This window comes from Vigna angularis, chromosome 6 (assembly GCF_016808095.1).
Source record: "Vigna angularis cultivar LongXiaoDou No.4 chromosome 6, ASM1680809v1, whole genome shotgun sequence".
NCBI lineage: Eukaryota > Viridiplantae > Streptophyta > Magnoliopsida > Fabales > Fabaceae > Vigna > Vigna angularis.
In genome coordinates, this window is record NC_068975.1 from 27,406,204 (window position 1) to 27,428,485 (window position 22,282).

At 32.4% G+C, this 22,282-nt stretch overlaps 1 protein-coding gene across 1 annotated transcript; it reads left to right on the forward strand.

Moving 5' to 3' along the window:
* Positions 1-1,038: 1,038 nt before the first annotated feature.
* LOC108345594 (protein PIR) lies at positions 1,039-21,441 on the forward strand. Its single transcript, XM_017584210.2, has 30 exons — positions 1,039-1,215; positions 1,680-1,752; positions 1,886-1,950; positions 2,059-2,136; positions 2,540-2,659; positions 2,768-2,838; positions 2,925-3,017; positions 3,824-3,893; positions 4,035-4,099; positions 4,679-4,874; positions 5,026-5,177; positions 5,684-5,777; positions 5,906-6,097; positions 7,099-7,310; positions 8,724-8,871; positions 9,479-9,647; positions 11,128-11,204; positions 11,891-12,061; positions 12,423-12,499; positions 12,593-12,695; positions 13,552-13,671; positions 13,777-13,920; positions 14,123-14,266; positions 14,788-14,931; positions 16,007-16,094; positions 16,755-16,882; positions 17,690-17,897; positions 19,899-20,071; positions 20,346-20,555; positions 20,969-21,441. The coding sequence occupies exons 1-30, from the start codon at positions 1,159-1,161 to the stop codon at positions 21,161-21,163; spliced, it is 3,837 nt and encodes a 1,278-aa protein (XP_017439699.1). The 5' UTR covers positions 1,039-1,158; the 3' UTR covers positions 21,164-21,441.
* The last annotated feature ends 841 nt before the right edge of the window (positions 21,442-22,282 follow it).

The following is a 22,282-nucleotide window of genomic DNA, read 5'->3' on the forward strand; positions in this document are numbered from 1 at the left end:
TTGCTGTAATTTTAGTTTGTATTATGAAAAATTATTTAATTTTTAAGAAGAAAACTAAAACATGCCCCTCCTGAATAAAAATAAATCTAACCGTGACGAGTTATTAATCTATATTTTAAAATAATTATTATAGAAATGTAAACAAAACAGTATACTAATATATTTGATATTATATTAAATAACATTTACATCTTATTTAATGTTAAAATAAATATTTAAACTCATATATCGTCCCTTTCTAAATAAGCATTCATTTATTTTTATATTTTAATAAATGTTATTTTCATTTGTAATTTATACATAGATTCGTTTTTTAAACACTTGTTTTTTAAAATTTATCCTTTAAGTAATTGTTATTTTAAATTAAAATAATCATATTTTCCTTTTTATCTTTTAAATGATACGTTAATCTAAATTTAATTATTTTATAAATTAAAATAATTATTTTATTACTATATATTTTTAATAACTATTTTTTAAAATTTAAATAATTATTTAGAATAAAAAAATATTCAATAATAACATAGTATTAAAATGACTTTTTAATAATTTTTTATAATTAAATAAATTTTAGTTAAAATAAAAAATATGAACACACGTACCCATGTGTCTTTCCACTCTTTTATTTTATTTAAAAATATTAGTTCAATTAAAGTTTAAATACAAATTTAAAAAAAATGAAAAAGAAGAAGTAAAGTTTAAAACATAAAGCAAACTTTTCCACGCAACATAATGATTTAGTCATTATATATTAAAAGTATCATAAGAATTATAATGATTCAAAATTTAAAAAAGTCTTCTGAAATATAAAAATTATATTTTTTTTGAGAAATATTGATTTTAATATAAATAAATAAATAACTGTAAAATATTGATTAAATGTATTTATTTGTCATTATGTTTTAGCATAAATAAAAGTAAATAAATATAAGTAAAATAAAGGGCAGAATTGCTATTTTGAATTTTGAAGGAGGGCATTTTAGTCCATACAAAAGTGATACCTGCTCAGACTTGCAAATGAAGACTTGTGTTAATGTACCTACCGAGTAGTGGAAAGAGAGAGAGAAAGAAAGGGAAGAATTGTAGTGGTTAATCTTTCCTCTGTTCTTCTTCTATGCTTCGCGCTCTTGTTTTCTCCTTTGATTGACTCAGCAATTGATGATGGCTGTACCAGTAGAGGAAGCCATTGCTGCTCTATCCACATTCTCTCTCGAGGTACACTCTTCACCTACAGCTCTCCTACATCAATTTCTTTCTATATTTCAATCCAATTTCCGCCACATTTTTCTCACTTTCTTTTGTTACGAACATTGAAATGAAATGCGCTTACCGATTCTTTTCTGTGTTTTTGTTGCTATTGTTTGTCTGATTCACTCCATCACTCGCTTAATTTGTTGATGCTAATTCTAATTAAAGAAACTTCCATCTTGGTTTCTTTGAAGTTTTGTGTGATTGTTATACACAGTGTGGCTTCTTTATTTTCTCTTTCCGAAATGTTTATTAAGCAGAAGATAACTGAAACAAACTTCTGATCTGCGAATGCTAGATTTACATGGCATGTCATTATATAACGAGGTCCCAAACTAACGCATTGCAGGAACTTGAGGTTTTTATTTCTATGTACGAGGGTCATTTTCATGTATCCCCTTTTTTTATTTATTTTGTTGTGAATTATTTAGGATGAACAACCGGAGGTGCAGGGACCTGGAGTGTGGGTTTCAACTGAGCGAGGTGCAACGGAAAGTCCAATAGGTACTTCTTTTTCTTATTGCATTATTTTTTTCTTTGGATCTGTTATGCTTTCACGCTATGATGACTGTACTTAATAGCTTCTAAGATGCATAGAGTTATTCGTAATTGCCATTTACCACCCACTTTTTTGTAGAGTACAGCGATGTCTCTGCTTACCGACTATCTCTATCAGAGGACACAAAAGCTCTCAATCAGCTGGTATGCAGCTCTTGAGCTATTCTTGTTATTTAATCTACCCTTTACCTCTAGTTCAATTTTTTTTTTCTGATTATAAATTTTAACTGTTTTTTCTGATATAAAATGCAGAATGTCCTTAGCCAAGAGGGAAAGGAGATGGCATCAGTGCTTTACACTTATCGCAGTTGCGTCAAAGCACTTCCTCAGGTAAAATTTCTTCAAAGCTACTGGTAGTTGAGGAGTTCATCAATGCATACAAAATATATTTCTTTTAGATAAATAAAGAAATTTGTCGGAACAGAAAGATTTAAGCTTTGGGCTTTAACGAATTATATTTAAAGTTCACCGGCACTAATTCAGACTTACTATATATATATTATGTTGCTATTTTTAAAACTTAGCATTTTGGGGATAAAGAATGAATTCAAGTAGACTGGGCTTTGTCTAACTGATAGTTTTCTAATGCAACATGATATCTTATGTGCTGCCATTTTATTTTGCTTTGTTGATAGTTGGAAATATTAAATTGACTACACTGGAGATCCTTTTTAATATTTCCGTATGCCTATATTGTTTTATGTAATTTATGCATTTTGCCACAATGGAGCAGCTACCTGATTCTATGAAGCAAAGTCAAGCTGACCTATACTTGGAGACATATCAAGTTCTGGATTTGGAAATGAGTCGTCTGCGTGAAATTCAGCGATGGCAAGCATCAGCTTCTTCAAAGGTATGGGATGTTCTTAACATATGATAAGACCCTTTGTTATTTTATTAGAAGCTTAGCTGATCCAGACTTAGGACGTTAAGTCAATATGTAAATGTCACTTTTATGCAGTTAGCTGCTGACATGCAACGTTTTTCCAGGCCTGAACGACGCATTAATGGCCCTACAATATCTCACTTGTGGTGTGTTATAATTATTATGCTTTTGTTGTTAATTCTTGTTATTGTTGTTGTTTTAGATTTTTTAATAGCTTTGTTCGTATGTTTAGGTCTATGTTGAAGTTGCTTGATGTTTTGGTGCAACTTGATCACCTTAAAAATGCTAAGGCAAGCATACCAAATGACTTTACATGGTATAAAAGGTATGTATTTTATTTATGCCTATCTCCCTTTATCTTTAGGTTGAGGGTCTTCAACTTTTCTTCCAGGTTCAGTGTTTCAGTTTGTGTATTTTGTATCTTATTTCCATTTCTTCGTGGAGGTTTTATTTTTTTGTTCTCGGTGCTTTAGGTGCATGTCAATTTGTTTGTATAATAATGAACAGAGATTTAATCAGCTTTTTAATAGTATTTGGTTTCCTAGATTCTTCAATATAACTTTTGCAGAGTTGATCTGTTCGACACATTTCTTTGTACTTTTCACATGTTTGGGTAAATAGAAGAGCAAAAATAAACAAATTATAGTAAATATATTTTTATATTCATTATTTTTTTATTCTATTCTTATTCTTAATATAAATATATTTATTATTTCTAAGTAATAAAAAATTATTTAATTTTTATGAAATTAAAACAAAAATAATAGAACAGCAGATGTGGGAGACGATTCTTCAAGGAAATAGTTTCATACTTAAATTGGGAGGAGCTTATTTCCATGTAGGCCTTTCAAAAATTCACTTTTCCCCTTCATTTCATTAAAGAATGAACAAGGGAAGTTAATTTCTCTTTCATTTTCGTCTTCTGTACAACCTGTAAGTCATCTGAACAAACAAGATGTAATGTAAGGATGTCGAAATTATGGTTTTCATTTTTGTCTATGTTAATAAGTACAGGCTTAAAAATATTATTATGCAATCATCTACTCACCTGATTTAGGATTTCCTTCTTTGAAAAGTTACTTGATGAAGTTCAGTCATTCATACTGTTTTTTTTCTCCTTCAATTTGTCAGGACTTTTACACAAGTCAGTGGTCAGTGGCAAGACAGTGATTCAATGCGGGAGGAATTAGATGATTTGCAGGTGCATAATATATGAAATTTCTAAGTTTATGAAACAGTTATGAAAGATTCTTTTCCAAAATTGTCCATGTTCATATTGTACTTTGGAATATGCCAAACTAAAGATGGCCGGTGATTGATCCTTTTTTAATTGAATGTGCAGATTTTCTTGAGCACAAGATGGGCTATTTTGTTGAATTTGCATGTGGAGATGTTCCGAGTGAACAAGTATCCTGTATATTTTCTTCACATTTCTTTGTTCCATGAGATTCTTTGAAAAACCACAATACCTACACTTTTTGTATAACATGTAAATGTTTTTTTTTTGTTGAAAAGGGTCATTTGTGTTCAGGCTGTGCCTGGAAACTGATTCAATTGACAAATAAGGTGGTCTATTAAAACAAAAAAAAAGAGTGCTAGTTTGTCTTGAACTTTTAGTGATGATGAGAATATGTAGATGGGAGGATTTTATCCTTAACCTAGTTATACTTTCATAAAAAAGAAAAAGGTAGATTTGGTCAATACTTGGGTTGAGAAATAAAAACAAGAGAATAACTGGTGGCTAGGCTACCTCAAATCCTTCTTTTGATTAGTTATCTATGTTTGCAGTTTAAAGCAAATCAAAGGAAATCTAGTTGACAAGAGATGTTTTTAATCTAAAATTTAGGGTTCGTCTGTTGTCCTTGAATACTATCACAAAGAAGTGAAGAGAACTGATCAATATATCACACCAATAATTTTATGCTTGTAACACTGTTTAAATATCCTGATTTTTTGTTTGTTGTTAAAATCCTTTACATGAGATAGTGTAGAAGACATTCTTCAAGTTCTCATAGTCTTTGTAGTAGAGTCTTTAGAATTGGACTTTGCCCTTCTCTTTCCAGAGCGCCACATTCTTTTGCGTGTTTTGCCTGTTCTTGTTGTCCTAGTGACATCATCAGAGAAAGATAGCGAGTCTCTGTACAAGAGGGTGAAAATCAACAGACTGGTCAATATATTTAAGGTAACGTTGTTTATATGCTTATTGATAAATGTACTGGTTAACAAAATAACATTATTATCTGATTACCTGAAAAATTCTACGTTTAATGCACTGAATTCTTTCTCTGTTGCCAATAAGTTTAATTTGTGTATCATTTTATCCTTTTTTACAGAATGAGGCAGTCATTCCTGCCTTTCCAGATCTGCATTTGTCTCCTGCTTCAATATTAAAGGAATTATCAACATACTTTCCTAAGTTTTCTTCCCAAACTCGCCTTCTCACACTTCCGGCGCCACATGAGCTTCCACCTCGTGAGGCACAAGAATATCCTCCAAATTGTTTTATGTTGTTACTGATAAATTTATAATAATTTATTATTATTGAACTAAATTTCAATTTCTTGAGTGTCATCCATGTACTGATACTACTTTTCAGTACCACTCTAACTGCACATAGATGAGTTGTTATCATGATATATACATTTGGGTAACAAATTGCATGTTTTCTGTTCAATTTAGTTAAAGAATGCCAGGAGGGTGGTCTATATAGTTCTTCTTTTTATTGTTGACAGATTTTTTATATTTTGTATCAGCTGGAATTGAACAATACGTTAGTTGAAAACTGGAGTGGTTATAGCTTCATAAAAAAAATGGTGTTTACGCAGTTAATTTTTTCCTGCAAAGTTGTTTATTCATTGTTGGATGACATGGAAAACTGTAGGTTTAATGAATACATTTTATTGCAGCCTCTGATGCATTTTAGAACTTAAATTAGTTTGTAGTTAAGATTACTGAGGAATTCCTTTAGAATGTAAACTTGACATGATACACATATCAGAGACATTATTTGATCATAAATCATATTGGAGCCATCCGTGCTGAGCATGATGATTTTGTAATTCGATTTGCTTCTGCAATGAATCAGGTGTTGCCCTCTGCTCTGCTTTGGCTGCATATTGAATGCCCTTCCTGAAATCTTATTTGTTTTGTTTCTTTGGACTGTTTCTTAGCGTGTAATATCTGCTACTTAGTTGTTTGTCTCTACTTTTACAGCTGTTATTGTTGAAGTCAACTGATGGTTCTGATATTGAATGGAGCAAGGAAGTCAAGGGGAACATGTATGATATGATTGTTGAAGGTTTTCAGCTATTAAGCAAATGGACTGCACGCATATGGGAACAATGCGCATGGAAATTTTCTCGACCATGCAAAGATCCATCCGAATCATTTTCTGACTATGAAAAGGTAAGGAGTATTAAAATGTTGCAGTTATTGAAACTTCTATTTCCTTATCATTCTTTTTCTCCTTTGTTGTGATGGCTGATTTATGTTCTAATCTGGTACTGGGACTATGGCAAATATTACTATCACTTTTTTATTTGTATAATGTAATTGACTATTTACACAAAATAGCAATTCTACATCACTATTACAAGTTGTATGTGCAGTGGTGTTGATACCGCATGTAGCCATATCCATCTTAAATATTACTCAAATCGATTTAGTTTTTCCATTGGACACATCAAAATTAACCATTTTCACTCTAAGCCAATATTTCCTTGATTTTTATTTGTTATGAAATAATTAATTTAGAGCAATTCTAAAATATGATATTGTGCTTTCAGTAGTGTTGATACTCCTTGTTACTTCAAGCATATTAAAAGGCTTAAATTTTGAATTAGCCATAAATTTTTACATAAGCCACATAGAACTTAACCATTTATAAAGTATTGCATCAGTTAGGCATTTATTTTCAGTTATTTAGTTAATTGTGTTAATTACACACAAAGGTGATTTTTGTATTAATTGTGCATTTTGATTATGTAAAAGTTGGCACCCTGCACTTCAAATAAAAATCTATCTTGAATAAGTCCGTTGAGTGACATTGTTAGGTTAATCATCCCTCATCCGAGGTATTATCTGCTTTGGAGCATGTGTTCCATCACGGTTTTGAACTATTGAATGGGATAGAAACACAAGCCCCCAGTCGAGGTCTAAGGGAAACGACTGGTCATCCTAGTGACATCGTTAGGGTTAGTCACCTCTCATTCGAGATATTGTCCGCTTTGGAACATAGAGCTCTGTCATGGTTTTGTCCTTAAAAGGCATTTCGGAGGATGGAAGGAGGAAGGAGTATTTAGACTGCCTTAGACCTCGACTCCTAAGTAATGTGAGATTATTGGGTATGGTAGGAACAATTTATATTAAAAAAATAGAAGTTAACATAAGAGTTGTGTTTCTTGTAGGTGGTAAGATATAATTACAGTGCGGAAGAAAGGAAAGCACTGGTTGAACTTGTGAGCTACATAAAGAGTGTTGGATCTATGATGCAGCGGTGTGATACTTTGGTTGCTGATGCTTTATGGGAAACAATACATGCTGAAGTCCAGGATTTTGTCCAAAACACATTAGCTATTATGTTGCGGACTACCTTCAGAAAGAAGAAGGACCTCTCTAGGTAGTATTCTAATTTCACATTACATGGTATAACATTGTTAGTTTTTTGATTTCATAGCTGATATGTTCCTTGGACTTGGCGTTCTCATGGAATTGTTCTGGATCATAATTCTGTATCATGAAAAATAATTCTTCTGGATCATAATCAACGACATGGCAATGTTCTGTTTGTTCCTTTTTAAATGTTTGTTTTTTAACAACAAAATGTTCCTTTTTATCTGTCATTTTTTTAGATTTCAAGATAACATCTTCTTTTCCAGTTACCCTTTATTTCCGTTTGATTTTATAAAAGTGAATAATTATTATGCATTGAAAATTCTTTAAACATTAAATAAATTTTTAGTGTAAATTTATTTGCACATTTAGAAAAGTTTCCATGTGTTATCTATTTCCAGTTACAAAATCTATGATCACATATGACCTGAATCTAAATTTATAGGTGAGAAGTTCAAATGACATTATGGAGGGAAGTTTATTTTTTGTTAAAAAAATGTTAAGTGAACAAAAAAAGGCTTCAAGAACAACATTTTGAGAAAGAAAAGGCGCAGAACCCTTTTATTCACTTTGAGAAAGAAAAGGTAGTTATAATTAATGAGAGAGAATACAAATAGGCATACAACATTTCTTTTGATTGATATGGAGAGTGAATAAGTAGGTTATAACGTGCAACACTTTTCTTTAATTAATATGGAAGAGATAATATAATGACACATAAATGTAGGTTGCAATAAGAAAACTGAAATAAATGTAATAGGTAACTCACTTAAAGTTGCATTAAAATTAGAAAAATTAAATGATTCCTTGGCTTGGGTGAAAAATATCTTACACCACTATTAGGCTATCTCCATAGTACAAATTATTTTGTGAGGTCTTAATTTAATTTTGGCAGGTTTCACTGTACGACATAACTTTGAAGACCTTTTTGTAACTTTTCCAGGGGAGAGGTTTAAATTTCAAATAATAAATATTAGTAGTTGTCATCTGTTAATCAAAATGCTCTTGTGAGCTGCTGTACTTTGTTTCTATTTCTTACTTTATTTCCTTTGTTGAAAATTGCATTGCCTGAGGCTTGTGAAATATGTGAGCAACGCAGTCAAAGAGTATGGTTAGAATTTAGACTGTTAACAAAACCTGGATTTTCAGTTTGCAAAATTTTGCTTATGGTTTCATGATTTCAGTTGTTATTATTTGATAGAAATTGAGTTTTATTTTTAAATTTTATAGGCAGTATTTGATAATTTTTTGAATTATCATATGAGATTAACTTCTTTATGGAGTTTTTGGGTTGGATGTTGTCCCTTCATTTGAATAAGAAAATTTCCAGGAAAACAGTTCACTGATTGAAAAGTCTGCATCAACTGTTCCTTCATTCTTTTTGCTTTTTTGTATCAATTAACCAAATATGGATTTTCAGGATTCTTTCAGATATGCGGACCCTTTCAGCTGATTGGATGGCTAATACAAACAAATCAGAATCTGAGTTACAGTCCTCACAGCATGGAGGTGAAGATAGCAAAGCAAACATATTTTATCCAAGAGCAGTTGCCCCAACTACCGCTCAGGTCTGCATCTTTTTCAATTCTCGTTGCTCCACTTTTATAGTTTGTCATATCAATATGCATGAAGAGCTGCATGTATTAGGGATCAAAATTTTAATATTGAACTCTGCTATCTGTATAGATGTTTTTGTTCAACTAGCAAATGGACTTACCAATGCTGTGATAAGGGAAAATAAATGAAGATGCTCAAGTGTGTCTTTATTTTGAAACGACCATTCATTTGTGGTATGCATGTGGGAAGACTCATTCTTACGTGTTATGATTTTGAAAAAGTCTATTTTCTTTGTTTCTTAGATTACTTTTTTCAAGTTCCGGTGTCATGCATGAAATTTTCTTGTGTATTTGTTAGAATTTCAAGTGTGAGTCTAAGTTTCACATTGGATAGAAATGAGAAAATAAAATACTATATAAGAATGAAGATCCATTAACCCATTGCCTTAAGGTTTTGGGTAGAGAGTAGTGTCAATCACTTATGTGGTTGAATTCAAGTCTCATTAATGTTGTATAATCAATAGTTGTTACCAAAGATTCTGTGTATCCTGACTTGCTGCTTTGCAAATTCTTTCTGTGGATACATGTAATTGTTGCTTAGCTAATCTCTTTACTACAGGTCCACTGCTTGCAGTTCTTAATATATGAGGTGGTTTCTGGTGGTAATCTTAGGAGGCCAGGTGGACTCTTTGGCAATAGTGGCTCAGAAATCCCAGTTAATGATTTAAAACAGCTGGAGACATTTTTTTACAAGCTTGGTTTTTTCCTTCATATTTTAGACTACTCAGGTAATGGTCTTTGGTTTATCTGAGCATCAATGTTACTGCAAAGACTCATTTTTTGGACACATTCCATTGATATATGAAATATCATCTAAACTGACATCCTCTTTCTCTCACTACTCCTGCCTTATGGCTCTTCTCTTACACTAGGGGCTAGTTTGAAGCATTACATTTTGTTTTGTATTGCTGTTTGTTGGAAGTCCCACATCGACTAGAGATAAGGTCAATTCATAGTTTATAAGTGGGTGCAAACCTCACCCTACAAGCCGGTTTTGTGGGGTTGAGTTAAGCTTAAAGTCCACTTCTAACATGGTATTAGAGTCATAGTTAGAGCCTATCCTAGCGATATTTGTTGTTTGTTGGGCATATTGTTCCACCTGCTATCGGGCCACTATCGGACCACCCATTATAAAAGTCTAATCCCACGTTCGAAATGTATATACCTCCCATGCTCGAAATGTATATACCTTGGCGTGAGGGGGGTGTGTTGGAAGTCTCACATTGACTAGAGATAAGGCCAATTCATAGTTTATAAGTGGGTGCAAACCTCATCCTACAAGCCGGTTTTGTGGGGTTGAGTTAGGCTTAAAGTCCATTTCTAACAGTTGATAAATGTATATACCTCCCATGCTCGAAATGTATATACCTTGGCGTGAGGGGGGTGTGTTGGAAGTCTCACATTGACTAGAGATAAGGCCAATTCATAGTTTATAAGTGGGTGCAAACCTCATTCTACAAGCCGGTTTTGTGGGGTTGAGTTAGGCTTAAAGTCCATTTCTAACAGTTGATAACATATACGGCTTTATGATGCACTGCTTTTAACCTATTAGGGGATCCTCTACCCCTTCATGGTTTTTATCTGAGAGAATAAAAGGGTGAACTAGTCCAACATCTAGAAATCGAAATAAAATGTACATGCAATGGAGCTGATAGATGATTATTTGTTATCATTTGGTGTTCAGGAAATCCTTGGGTTCTTTCTAAAGTTAAAACATCTAATACAAAACTAAACGTCGTTGAATTGGGAGGGTACATGGATGTTTAAATGATAGCTGAACGCAACATTAAACTAATACCTACTTTATTGAGTAGAATAGTTTCTGATAAATTTCTGCTTTTTGGGTGTTATTTAGTTCTCTGGTAAATTATCAGGTTCAGATTATGTTTGCCCCTGGCATGTGGACCTAAGAGTGAAGATTGGTCCTTTTAAAGCTTCCAAACTCATTTTTTGTACTATTTAGGTGTCACAACTTGATTTTATTTGCTCATTATTGTACCTTAAGTATACCAATTTGAAGGTCATTTTCACCAATTTTTAGAAAGTATCCTAAAAGTTTTTTGTTTCTTGGACTAGAGAAATACATTAGAAGGTAGTAAATTCTGAAAGATTTTGACTCTAACTTCTGAGACAGTTTACTGATAGAATCCTTTGCATATACCTTATTGCATCCTTCAGTGTAATTGACTTGGGTGATGATGCTTGCAGCGACTGTTGCAACATTGACAGATCTTGGTTTCTTATGGTTTAGAGAATTCTATTTAGAGTCTTCACGAGTCATTCAGGTAATACTCATCACGAAATTTTTTGAGTTTCAAATCTATCAAGTTCACAGCAATCATTTATGATAAGATCAGCTACTAATTTCATAGCTCCTTGCAAAATATTGATTGCCTCAAGCATTCACTCATCTATTTGTACTTGTAATTGAATAAAAAAAATTCAAATAATGGAAGGCTAGTAACTTTGAATTTGAATTGTTATATAGTAGGATGATGGTTTATCTGTTAGTTTTTCCAAATTTTTCTTCTAATATTGGGTTTTTCTTTGTCCTGAACCTTTGAAAGTTAACATCTTGTCTCCAATTCTGCATACTTTTATTTAGTTATCCCCTACTTGCCACCAAATCCTGGTTCTGTTAGTTACGTAGACTACTCATAGGGATAGAGACTGAAATAACAATCAAAAGAAGGCTGAAGATTTCGTAGAAACATGTTTTATTAAGAAAGAAAAGTTATATGTTGTGTGAATCTGATATTTCTTTATTCTTGCTGGTAGCCTATTCTGAACTTCAACATTACTCTATTTTCAAGTAGTCATTCCTGTGTAACGGGTCTTCAATGTTGTTTTTCAAACTTTGAAAATTTCAAATTCTACCAAACTTGTGATCTTTTTTATTATTCCTTTCTTTATATGCTTGTTTGTTCCAGCTCCCCTTCTTTTACTAAACTTACTTTGTTATTTAATGTAGTTTCCAATTGAATGCTCTCTTCCCTGGATGTTGGTGGATTGTGTACTTGAGTCACCAAATTCTGGTCTTCTCGAGAGTGTTCTGATGCCTTTTGACATCTATAATGATTCAGCTCAGCAAGCCTTGGTGTTGCTGAAGCAACGTTATCTATACGATGAAATTGAGGCTGAGGTATTAGAAATTTCTAACTTGGAAGGCTAATGCTAGTTGATTATATGGTGAATTTCCTGAAACAATATAATATCTGATACAATGATTAGGTGCATATGGTGAAGTACACCAAATTTATGGGAGTACTTTTGGAAGGGAGGATTCAGGATCCTCAATAAACTTGCAATTTTTTGTATCTTTGTTTTATGTTTAAGAGTTGTTTTTGATGTTATGCTTCATGACTTATGTTAACATCAGTTTATACTATTAGCAGATACAGTATTAGGTTGTTAGTAAGATCAGATTTTTGCTTCTGTTTACAAGTTTCCTGTCATATACTTTCTCCAACAATCAATTGTTTTCTGTTTACCTTTTTTCATAGGTGGATCATTGTTTTGATATATTTGTTACAAAATTGTGTGAAATCATTTTCACATATTACAAAAGTTGGGCAGCAAGGTATGCTTATTTTTCTCTGGGTCAGGCACATTTTATTTTCATTATTCCATGGACTAACCTTTTTTTGTACTGATGGATACCTAAATCGTGCAGTGAATTACTTGATCCTTCATTCCTCTTTGCTTCAGACAATGCAGAAAAGTATGCTGTGCAACCCATAAGGCTCAATATGCTGCTTAAAATGACTAGAGTGAAGGTTAATGGATTACATTATCATCATGTTTATTTTACATAATTTTGATTTGGAGCTTTAAAGTGTAGGCTAGGTGCATACTGCCTGCTTAACAATTTTGGGATATTAAAATAGCCCAAGGTGGGGCATGTGTGGGAGGATTGTAAAAATATGTGTGCATGGTGTTAGATCACCTGCCTCCCAGCAGAATCTGGAAACACTTGACTGAAGCCCTACATTAAGTGAAAAAAGATTAACTGTTTTATTACTTATTTTTTTAATAGCGACTTTGGAATGATGTGACTTTCTATAACTTGAGAATGTATACATAATAGATAACGTTGTGTACTATTATAGGCAGGAATAAGTTGTTAGCCTATTTTTCCCCTGGGATTTGGTTTCATACTGATTATCAGTCAGGTTCAGAAAAGGCTTCCCATGAGGTAACAGAGTTTGTTTATCAGAAAGTCCTGGTTTGAAATCTTGGAAAAACAGGTGCTGGGAGTGTTTCTGCTTTAATTGTTCAACCTAACTCCACATTGATTAGTTAGGTTCCAAAGTGGCTTTTGGATGCCAATTGGCTAACGTAATGTTTGGTCTAACTTTTTGGGACTTCTCTCTTTGAAATGAGAAGCTAGGCCAAATACAATTCTAGAAAAACTATTAAGTTTAAAAGTAGGTTCTTTCTAATGAACTAATGAAGAAAATAATAATGAAGACTAAGATAGATGCTTACATGATTTATAATTTTCTTTTTATTTTCATGGTGTATTCCTTGTTCAGTTTATATGGTCTCCCTCTCTCTCTCTCTCACACACATACGTTCTGCTGGATGTCATAATTCCAATTTCTCTCATGTGATTAAATATACTATGTACAGCTTCTTGGAAGGATGATTAATTTGCGTAGTTTGATCACTGAACGGATTAACAAGGCTTTCCGTGAAAATATTGAGTTTTTGTTTGATCGATTTGAATGCCAGGATCTTTGTGCCATAGTGGTTAGTGATTTTACCTCTGCTACTTCCCATTGCCTACAATTATGAACTATTTTTCTTTTCTCAATGTTCATTGACTAAAGCAATACTTTAACTACTTTATTTAAGGAATTAGAGAAGTTGTTGGATGTCTTAAAGCATTCCCATGAACTACTGTCTAGAGATCTTTCTATTGACTCTTTCAGTCTCATGTTGAATGAGATGCAAGAGAACATCTCCCTTGTATCATTTTCTAGTCGACTGGCCTCACAGGTTCGTCTTTTGAGCTCTAAAGATGTACTTTAACTTGAAGTCTCCCTTTCTTCTCTGCACCACTTTGTTAATTAATTTCCTGTTATCTTTTAATATTGAACCTTCGAATTGACGACTGAAATCACTGTTTTAGTGGTAATTAATAATGTCATGACTTGCTCCGTTTTCAATTTAATTTGATCTATTTCTTTATCCATGCTAGATTTGGTCAGAGTTGCAAACCGATTTTTTGCCAAATTTCATTCTCTGCAATACTACTCAACGTTTTATCAGATCATCAAGAACTGTTCCTGTTCAAAAGCCATCTGTACCCTCTGCTAAGCCTAGCTTCTATTGTGGTACTCAAGTAAGCATTCCTCGGACTGCCTTTAATGGTACAACCATTTTAAGTCAGTATCAATATTTTTATGGCTTAAATAATCATCACTTCGTGAATAAACCTCTTAAATACCAACAGTTCAAAGTCTCACTTATGTCAGATGTTTACATTGGTAAAATAATGTGATTTACTTTCTCTGACTAAAATTTTCATCTCATTTTCCATTTTGGGAAGTTCGAAAAGTTATTTCAGCATGGTTTAGTCCTTAGAAAAATCTAATGCAAATTTCTTGGAGTTTAGATCACTTTTCTCAGCTTTTGTTCTGTTTTTCCATATTTTTTCTGTCTTATATATATATATATATATATATATATATATATATATATATATATATATATATATATTTTTTTTTTTACTTGTTCAGTGTTGTTATAACGGGGGAGAGGGAGATGAACTATTGTGTTTGTGTGCGCTTTCTACAAGTTTCCTATGTTCACATATGTATAGACTTAGGTATTTATGTTTCTCATTCTCTCACACTGTGATAGGATTTGAATTCTGCCCATCAAAGTTTTGCACGATTACATAGTGGATTCTTTGGAATACCGCACATGTTTTCTATTGTTCGACTTTTGGGATCCCGATCATTACCTTGGCTTATTAGAGCTCTTCTTGATCACATATCAAACAAGGTACACCGTTCTTTATTATTGCTAAATTCTGAATAATTATAATTGCACACTTTTTTTTTTCCTAGAAACCTTGTAAACATAATAAAATATAATTTTATATATACATTAAGTTTGATAATAAACTAAACAATAGAAACTTGTGTAAACTAATTGAAATATTTCTTGCTTCTTACACCTTGTCACTGATGAAGTTTTTTTCAGTTTTCTACAAAAAATCCTTCATGTATATACATTTAGTATCCATATTCAGGACACCTGTTTCCTATTTCAATAGTAGGTTATGTTCCGATATCAATTCTGCTAACATTTTATTATTGAAGTTAGTTACTGCATCATGGTTTTGTCTTTAAAAGATGTCTTAATGAGTTAAAAAAAGGTGTATATAAATAGCTCTTGGCTTTGACTGCTAAACAATATGAACCTTTTGGACATACTAGAACGTAAGCCCCTTAATCAAGGACTAAGGAGAAGGCTCGTTTTCTTTTGGACCTCTTCTTCATTCTCATGAACGACACTAATATTTTGGCCTTAAGTTTGTTAAGATAACATTATTAAGGTTAAAGACACAATCCAAAATATTGTCTGCTTTGGAGGAGTTTAGTGACTCTCATAGTTTTGTCATTTGAAGGTGTTACGGTGGGTCAAGAGAGAAAGGTGTATGTAAAGAGTCTTAGTTTTGACTCGTAAGCTGTGTGGACTTTGAGCTTATCAAAACAGATTATAAAGTGCAAAGTTGTCCTACGGAAAATGATCAACTAACTCTTTATAATCATGTAAAAAGGATTTGAGCAATGAATACATAGTGCAAGGCTTTGTATAATAAGTTTTACCATAATACTGTGCACACTATTTTGCTAAGGATAGGGGGAATGAATGATGAAATGTTACAATCTGTAGTTTTTCAAGTATATAGATTACACATTGACATTCACGAAAATTTCTACCTTAATATAACTATTTTAAGCAACTGATTGTTGTTTATAGACACATGCATATTGTATTCTTTTAGTTTGGATTTGTCTATTATAAAATTTGGATGTGGCTCACTAACACCGAAAATGCATGCTGTTTCCAGATTACTTTGCTTGAACCAATGATTACAGGATTACAAGAATCTTTGCCAAAATCAATTGGGCTTCTTCCTTTCGACGGAGGTGTGACAGGTAAATGGTGACATTTTTTCATTCACTTTGTTTTTATTGAAAAAAAGGGTTTATTCTGCAATTTACTTACATGCGAATGCTTAAAATGTATTCTTCTTTCAACATCTTGACAGTAAATTAGGCATACTGATTCAATGTATAGAAAATTGTTTGAGTATATAAAATTCTGAACAGCGAATCATTGATAAAATAGTGGTGAGTTTTATAGTGTAAATCATATTGGTAATTTTATATGCTTGGATATGCATGCAACGTACCATATTCCAAATTCATGGTAAATATGCCCCAATTACAGTGTGTAACCAAAAATATTTTTAGATAAATATTAATTATTAGCTCTTAGTTGTTGGTAGCGCCTATATCTTTGCCTTTTCTTTTTAGTATAGTAATACTGGATACAGTTTCTATGTCATGGAGTTGAGGTCATTGGCATAATTCTTTCTCTCTTCTTTTGTTTTTCTTATATTAAAGGAAGAAACCTTGGAAGACTAATGCATTTTTCAAAATCTCAAAAGCACTTAAAGGTTTAGCTAGAAATATATAGGCACAGTTATATTTCATGGACTTTACAAATAATTCTCAAACAAATTAACTGTAAAGGAATACAGTACATACATACATGATCGTATCTGGAAATTGACTTAGATTATTTCTACACAGGTTGTGTGAGACTTGTTAAGGAACATCTTAACTGGGAGACGAAATCGGAACTGAAAGCTGAGGTTCTTCATGGCTTAAAAGAGATTGGAAGTGTATTATATTGGATGGGGCTTCTAGATATTGTGTTGGTCAGTAATGCAGTTTAATTTCCAATTTATATATTTAATTTCCAATTTATATATTGGAATTTACATCGACAAAAACATAAAACTTAATAAATCTGCTTTATATTTCAAGATAGTTTTAGAATTTATATTATGTTTTTTCTAACACTACCTAAAAAGAAGAGGATGGGACAAAAACAATTATTTTAGCCAATTGTACATGTAGTCAAGAACCTCTCTATATTGAAACTTGAAGGCCATGAAAAGCTTGGTAAATACAATGAACAAAAAGGAAATGTTTTGCAGATGACTTGCCTGAAGTCCTTATTTGGTCATAAACTTTAAATAGATGAAGAGGGAAAATTTATTTAGGTAGAACTAGAAAAATTTGGGCTTTCGCTTTGAAGGCACAAAAATGGAAAGGAAGGAGCTAAGAATGTATGAGTGGAAGTTAGGTGCTTGTGGGTAGGTTAACTGGTCTAGTCCCATTCTAATATTTTGGACTTGAACCAGGCTGGTCTATACTTAGACAAGACAAAGTAAGAGGTGTTTAGGGAGTTTGAAATCTCATAAAGGCATTTTAAGAATCTGAACCCCTGAACTAGAGATCTAATTTCAGTTAAAGTATAATAATTTATCTATCATCATCTAACTCCCGAAGTAATTTACAAGGATGCATAGTGCTGAAGAATAAATTTTGCAAAATTGGTAGTATTACATGGGAAAGAAGGAGGAATAATCATATAACTCCTTTAATTGTAATCTTGATGTTTTCATGTATGCTGCTTTAATTTGTGAGTTATAGTGATAAATATATTGCATTCTTGATAGAGAGAAAAGGATTCTATGGATTTCATGCAAACTGCTCCTTGGCTGGGCTTGCTTCCTGGAGGAGATGGTCCATTAGTGACTTCCCAAGATGGTGAACACAGCCCTGTTGTTAGTCTCTTTAAATCAACAGCTTCTGCAATGGTTTCATACCCTGGTTGCCCATCGCCTTCCTCTTTCCATATTATGGCAAAACAAGCAGAAGCTGCAGGTGTGCTGTTGGAATGCTTTTAATTTGTTTGCTGTTACCTTGGCATGCTTTCTTGTATAAATAAAGGCACTAATGCTTGATTTTAAAAAATTAGTTGAGAAACTTAGATTTTAACTGCAGGAAATATAATGCCCATAAGGTATTTCAAATGAAGGAAATAAAATGTATAACTCAAATTCGTTTAGTATCATCATGATGCAATAGGCATGATTGTCATTGTCTGGACATCTTCGAGAAATGATGGTGAAAACTTAACACAATGTCTTTATGTCAAAAGAGATATCCAACAACAATAATCTTACTATGTGAGGTTGACTATATATGACTTTGAACTCGGTCCAAAAAAACAATATTGCTCAAACAAATTTTATACTAGTTCAATTACCATCATTGTGATCTACATATTGTCCACTAAAATCAAAGTTCATACAACCAAAACATATCTCACTTTAGTTGTTCTCAGGATCCCACAACTCAAATGCCTTCAGCCAAGAGATACTCCGTTCTTAATATGTTGGATGGCTTCCTTTTCAAACTTCACAAAATAGAGAAAAATACAGTGTTGTAGTGGCACACTACTCCCTTGGTGCATGAATCTGCCAATGAAACCTCTAAAATCTCAATATGATGGTTGAATGTATTTGGCTCAAAATTGTGGCAGCATAGTGGTACTTTTTCCAAGTTCAAAAACCATGGCTCAAGTATTCAGTAATTACCCCTTCATATAAAATTTCAAATGGGCTACACAAATGACAAATACACAAAGAGTGATAAATTCCTGCACTGGTAATAAATTTCTCTCACTTGTAACTGGCCCTATTAACCGTTTAATTGATTACTGCACCCCAACCATGAATCGAGTTATTTCACAAAATATTCAATTACTTTGTGTGGATACTCTTGGGTAATTGATTATTGTACTTTGATGGTAATTGATCAATTTTTCAGTGGCAGTTATGAAAAATCTTTTTTGAGCCAAACCCAACCTTTACTATTTAGTGAGATTTAACATTATTACTAATCACTCAAACCGTAAAAGCAAAACCACTCAACACCAACAAAATTAAAAATAAAAAGAAAAAACCATTTAACTAATCTAAAAGTGGAATCATCAAAATCATTTTGAGAGGCATGTAATCCTAAGTGCCTTTTGAGAGGTGCAGCATCTGCATTTACTGCCACCGCTTTTTTCTTTCAATTCTTATCCACAATAATACCCACTACATCAAGCATTATGCCTGATTTTAAGCAACTAACAGCATAAAATTTTATTGAGAGAAGATTGTTAGGATAGACTTGGATGGCCAAAAACATCTTGTCACATCTCACATTATCCTCTAGGATAAGTTTTCCTGTTTCCTCATCTATCTCTTAGGATTAGTTACCATATTTCCTTATATTATCATGATTTCTTTTATCTATGTAGATAGGAGTATGATTAGTGTACAAAAGGGTTAGTGCTGTAAGATTTATGAACACATGAATGCGTTATAGTCCATCTCAATAATATCAATTAAACTTCATTTCTTTTTCTCCCTCTATACCAAAAACCAATTTTTTTTTCTGACAAATACATTATTATACCGTTGTATTTATTCTAAATTCTTTTTCAATAAAACTTTCTGACTTTTGATTGCTTAAAATTAACTCTGGGGGTTTTATTTAGCAAAATCCTTTTATTATCTATTTCTAGTAGAAACGTTCATGTTTTGCTTGCGTTCATTTACTTTGTGATGTAATTTTAGGAGAAGAAAAACACATTTCTTATTATACATTAATAAAATTACGAGTGATATATAGGCAGAGCTGGCCAGTATTCGTAACTACCCTGATTATAGAACAAATACGAGGATAAAATAGGGAAAGGGAGAATGAGATCAATCAGATTTAAAGAATCTAGTCTTGATCATAACTATCTAAATCTTCTAGAATGAATTTGAAATAAAAGTACATACATGATCCTTTATTAGTGGCTCAAACCTTGTTTTTTTTTTATTGCAGATCTTTTATACAAGGCTAACTTGAATTCTGGAAGTGTGCTGGAGTATGCACTTGCCTTCACTAGTGCTGCGTTGGATAAATATTGTAGCAAATGGAGTGCTGCACCCAAAACAGGCTTCATTGACATTACAATTTCCAAAGACTTCTACCGAATATACAGTGGTCTCCAAATTGTAAGGAGCAACCTTGCACACTCCTCTTTTACTCGTCGCACTGCTTAATAACTTGCTAGTCCTTTGTATCTCTATACACCTTTTAGCTCTATGTTTTGGTTGCTTAAGTTGGCCCCGCGGTTGATGGAAACTGCCTGAACATAGAAACATTATAGGTTAAAGGTTAAATGGCTAAAACTTAGTTTGAACCACTTTGTAACATCTTGTTCAATACATTAATAAATTTCCTACTGTGTATATATAATTAATGGGTGCTTTTGCTTGAGCTACGTAGGGATACTTGGAAGAGTCTGCTCAAGTGTCATCAAATAGTCATGACAGGCTGGGAGATTCAATTGCCTGGGGGGGCTGCACTATTATTTATTTGCTTGGGCAGCAGCTGCATTTTGAGCTCTTTGACTTTTCGTATCAGATCCTCAATATCGCAGAAGTGGAGGCTGTATCTGTTATGCAAACACATAAGAACTCACAATTTTCTGTCCAGGTTTATTTTACTTCTTCAAATCATCCAAAAGAAAACTTTCTAGGTTTACATCATCATTGTCCATTAATAAAAAATTACTGCTTTCATTATTGTCTACATGCAAACATTATATAAATGTTTATTATTTATTCTTCTGTACTGCATTTCTAGAAAATAATATGTTTTTTCAACTCAGAAATACTGTGATAAAGATTAAATCAACCTCAGTCGTACCATGTTAAGACAAATCAAATTTAATTTATATGGATGTCGTATCAGATGTTTTAACAATATCCAAATGGTGCACAGTAATGAAGAAGCTGCAACCTGGTTGTGCAATTTAAATTCCACGTCCTGGCAGCATAAGGGGCGATGGTTTTCTTTATGTGTGTCTTTGTCTGCTGCTTAAATAGCATTTATTTTTCTTTTGACAGGGATGGGAAGCCTTATTGGAAGCAATGAAAAAAGCTAGGAGATTAAATAACCATGTATTCTCTATGCTTAAAGCACGTTGTCCCTTAGAAGAAAAGACAGCTTGTGCTATTAAGCAAAGTGGTGCTCCAATACATCGTATAAAATTTGACAACACAGTTTCAGCATTTGAAACACTGCCACAGAAAGGTTCTTAGACTAGTAGTCGAGTTGTAGGCTTCCTGCAACTTCTGTGCCCTTTTTCCTGTACGTTGTACATGTATCTCTTGTGTTGTATGTAAATGTTCATGAGATGAGTTTCTATGCAGAGGTGGCAACATTTTTTATAAGCTGTAATGGAACTCAGTCAGTTCCCAGTTACAACTATTGTTTGATATTAGTTATAAGCTTGTTGTATAAACTCGTTACTCGCTACCTCTAAAGAGTAATTCAATTGGAGATTGCTTTTGCTTTTTTCTCCAAACTCTTTCTTTTACTTCCAATTCTTAGTTTATCTGACACCTTTCGTGGTAGCAAAGTTAGCTCTCAAGAAATGGTAATACAATTAATTCACTCTTCAAACCATCTCTAGTTCAATTTCATTCAAGTTTAATGAAGGTAACCTTCCTTCGAAGCAACACGTGTGAATAATGGTCAGGGTAGGTTGCATCAGCATCAAATAATTTTTTTTTTCATTGTTAGAAATGAGAAATATAAAACTACATTTTTAGATTTTATTTAAATAGTCAATTGAAAAAGAAAATACTTCTTTAGTAGTCATTTGATAACTAATTCATATACATACACATGTATGTAAATATCATATGAAAACCCCTTTTACTTTTAAAAATGAAAATTGTTAATATATGGTAGGAGACCCTATTTGACCTGTCAATATTAAAAGAAAACAAGTCATGTATAGATGATCGATAATGTTTTAATTAGTTTTTATCTTAATCATCCTTCTTAAGTACAAATTTGAGGTTTATTTGTTCACAATCTCATTTCACATTTGACAAATTTTCAATATTAGGGAATCATCTGTTTGGCTTTGTTATACTATTTTATACGTTCTATATTATAAAGTAAAATCTTTTAAGGAAAAAGAATAAAATAATTTTTAAAATAAATCCAATATTTATGTTTTTATTTTAGTGTGAATAGTTTAGGAACTAAAAATTAGAACATAAAATATTGGATTTATTTTAAAAATTATTTTATTCTTTTTCCTTAAAAGATTTTACTTTATAATATATGATGTATTTAATTCATACAGATTAATAAAAGGTTTTGATTAAAAGGAAAATGCTTATAATACTTGACAGATAAGTAATCAT

Excerpts from the sequence above, each read along its gene's own strand:
- LOC108345594 (XM_017584210.2), top strand. The coding sequence starts at position 1,159 with ATGATGGCTGTACCAGTAGAGGAAGCCATTGCTGCTCTATCCACATTC. Across the intron at positions 5,778-5,905 it reads TTGCTTCTGCAATGAATCAG|CTGTTATTGTTGAAGTCAAC; the intron begins GTGTTGCCCTCT and ends CTACTTTTACAG. Across the intron at positions 13,672-13,776 it reads AGGATCTTTGTGCCATAGTG|GAATTAGAGAAGTTGTTGGA; the intron begins GTTAGTGATTTT and ends ACTTTATTTAAG.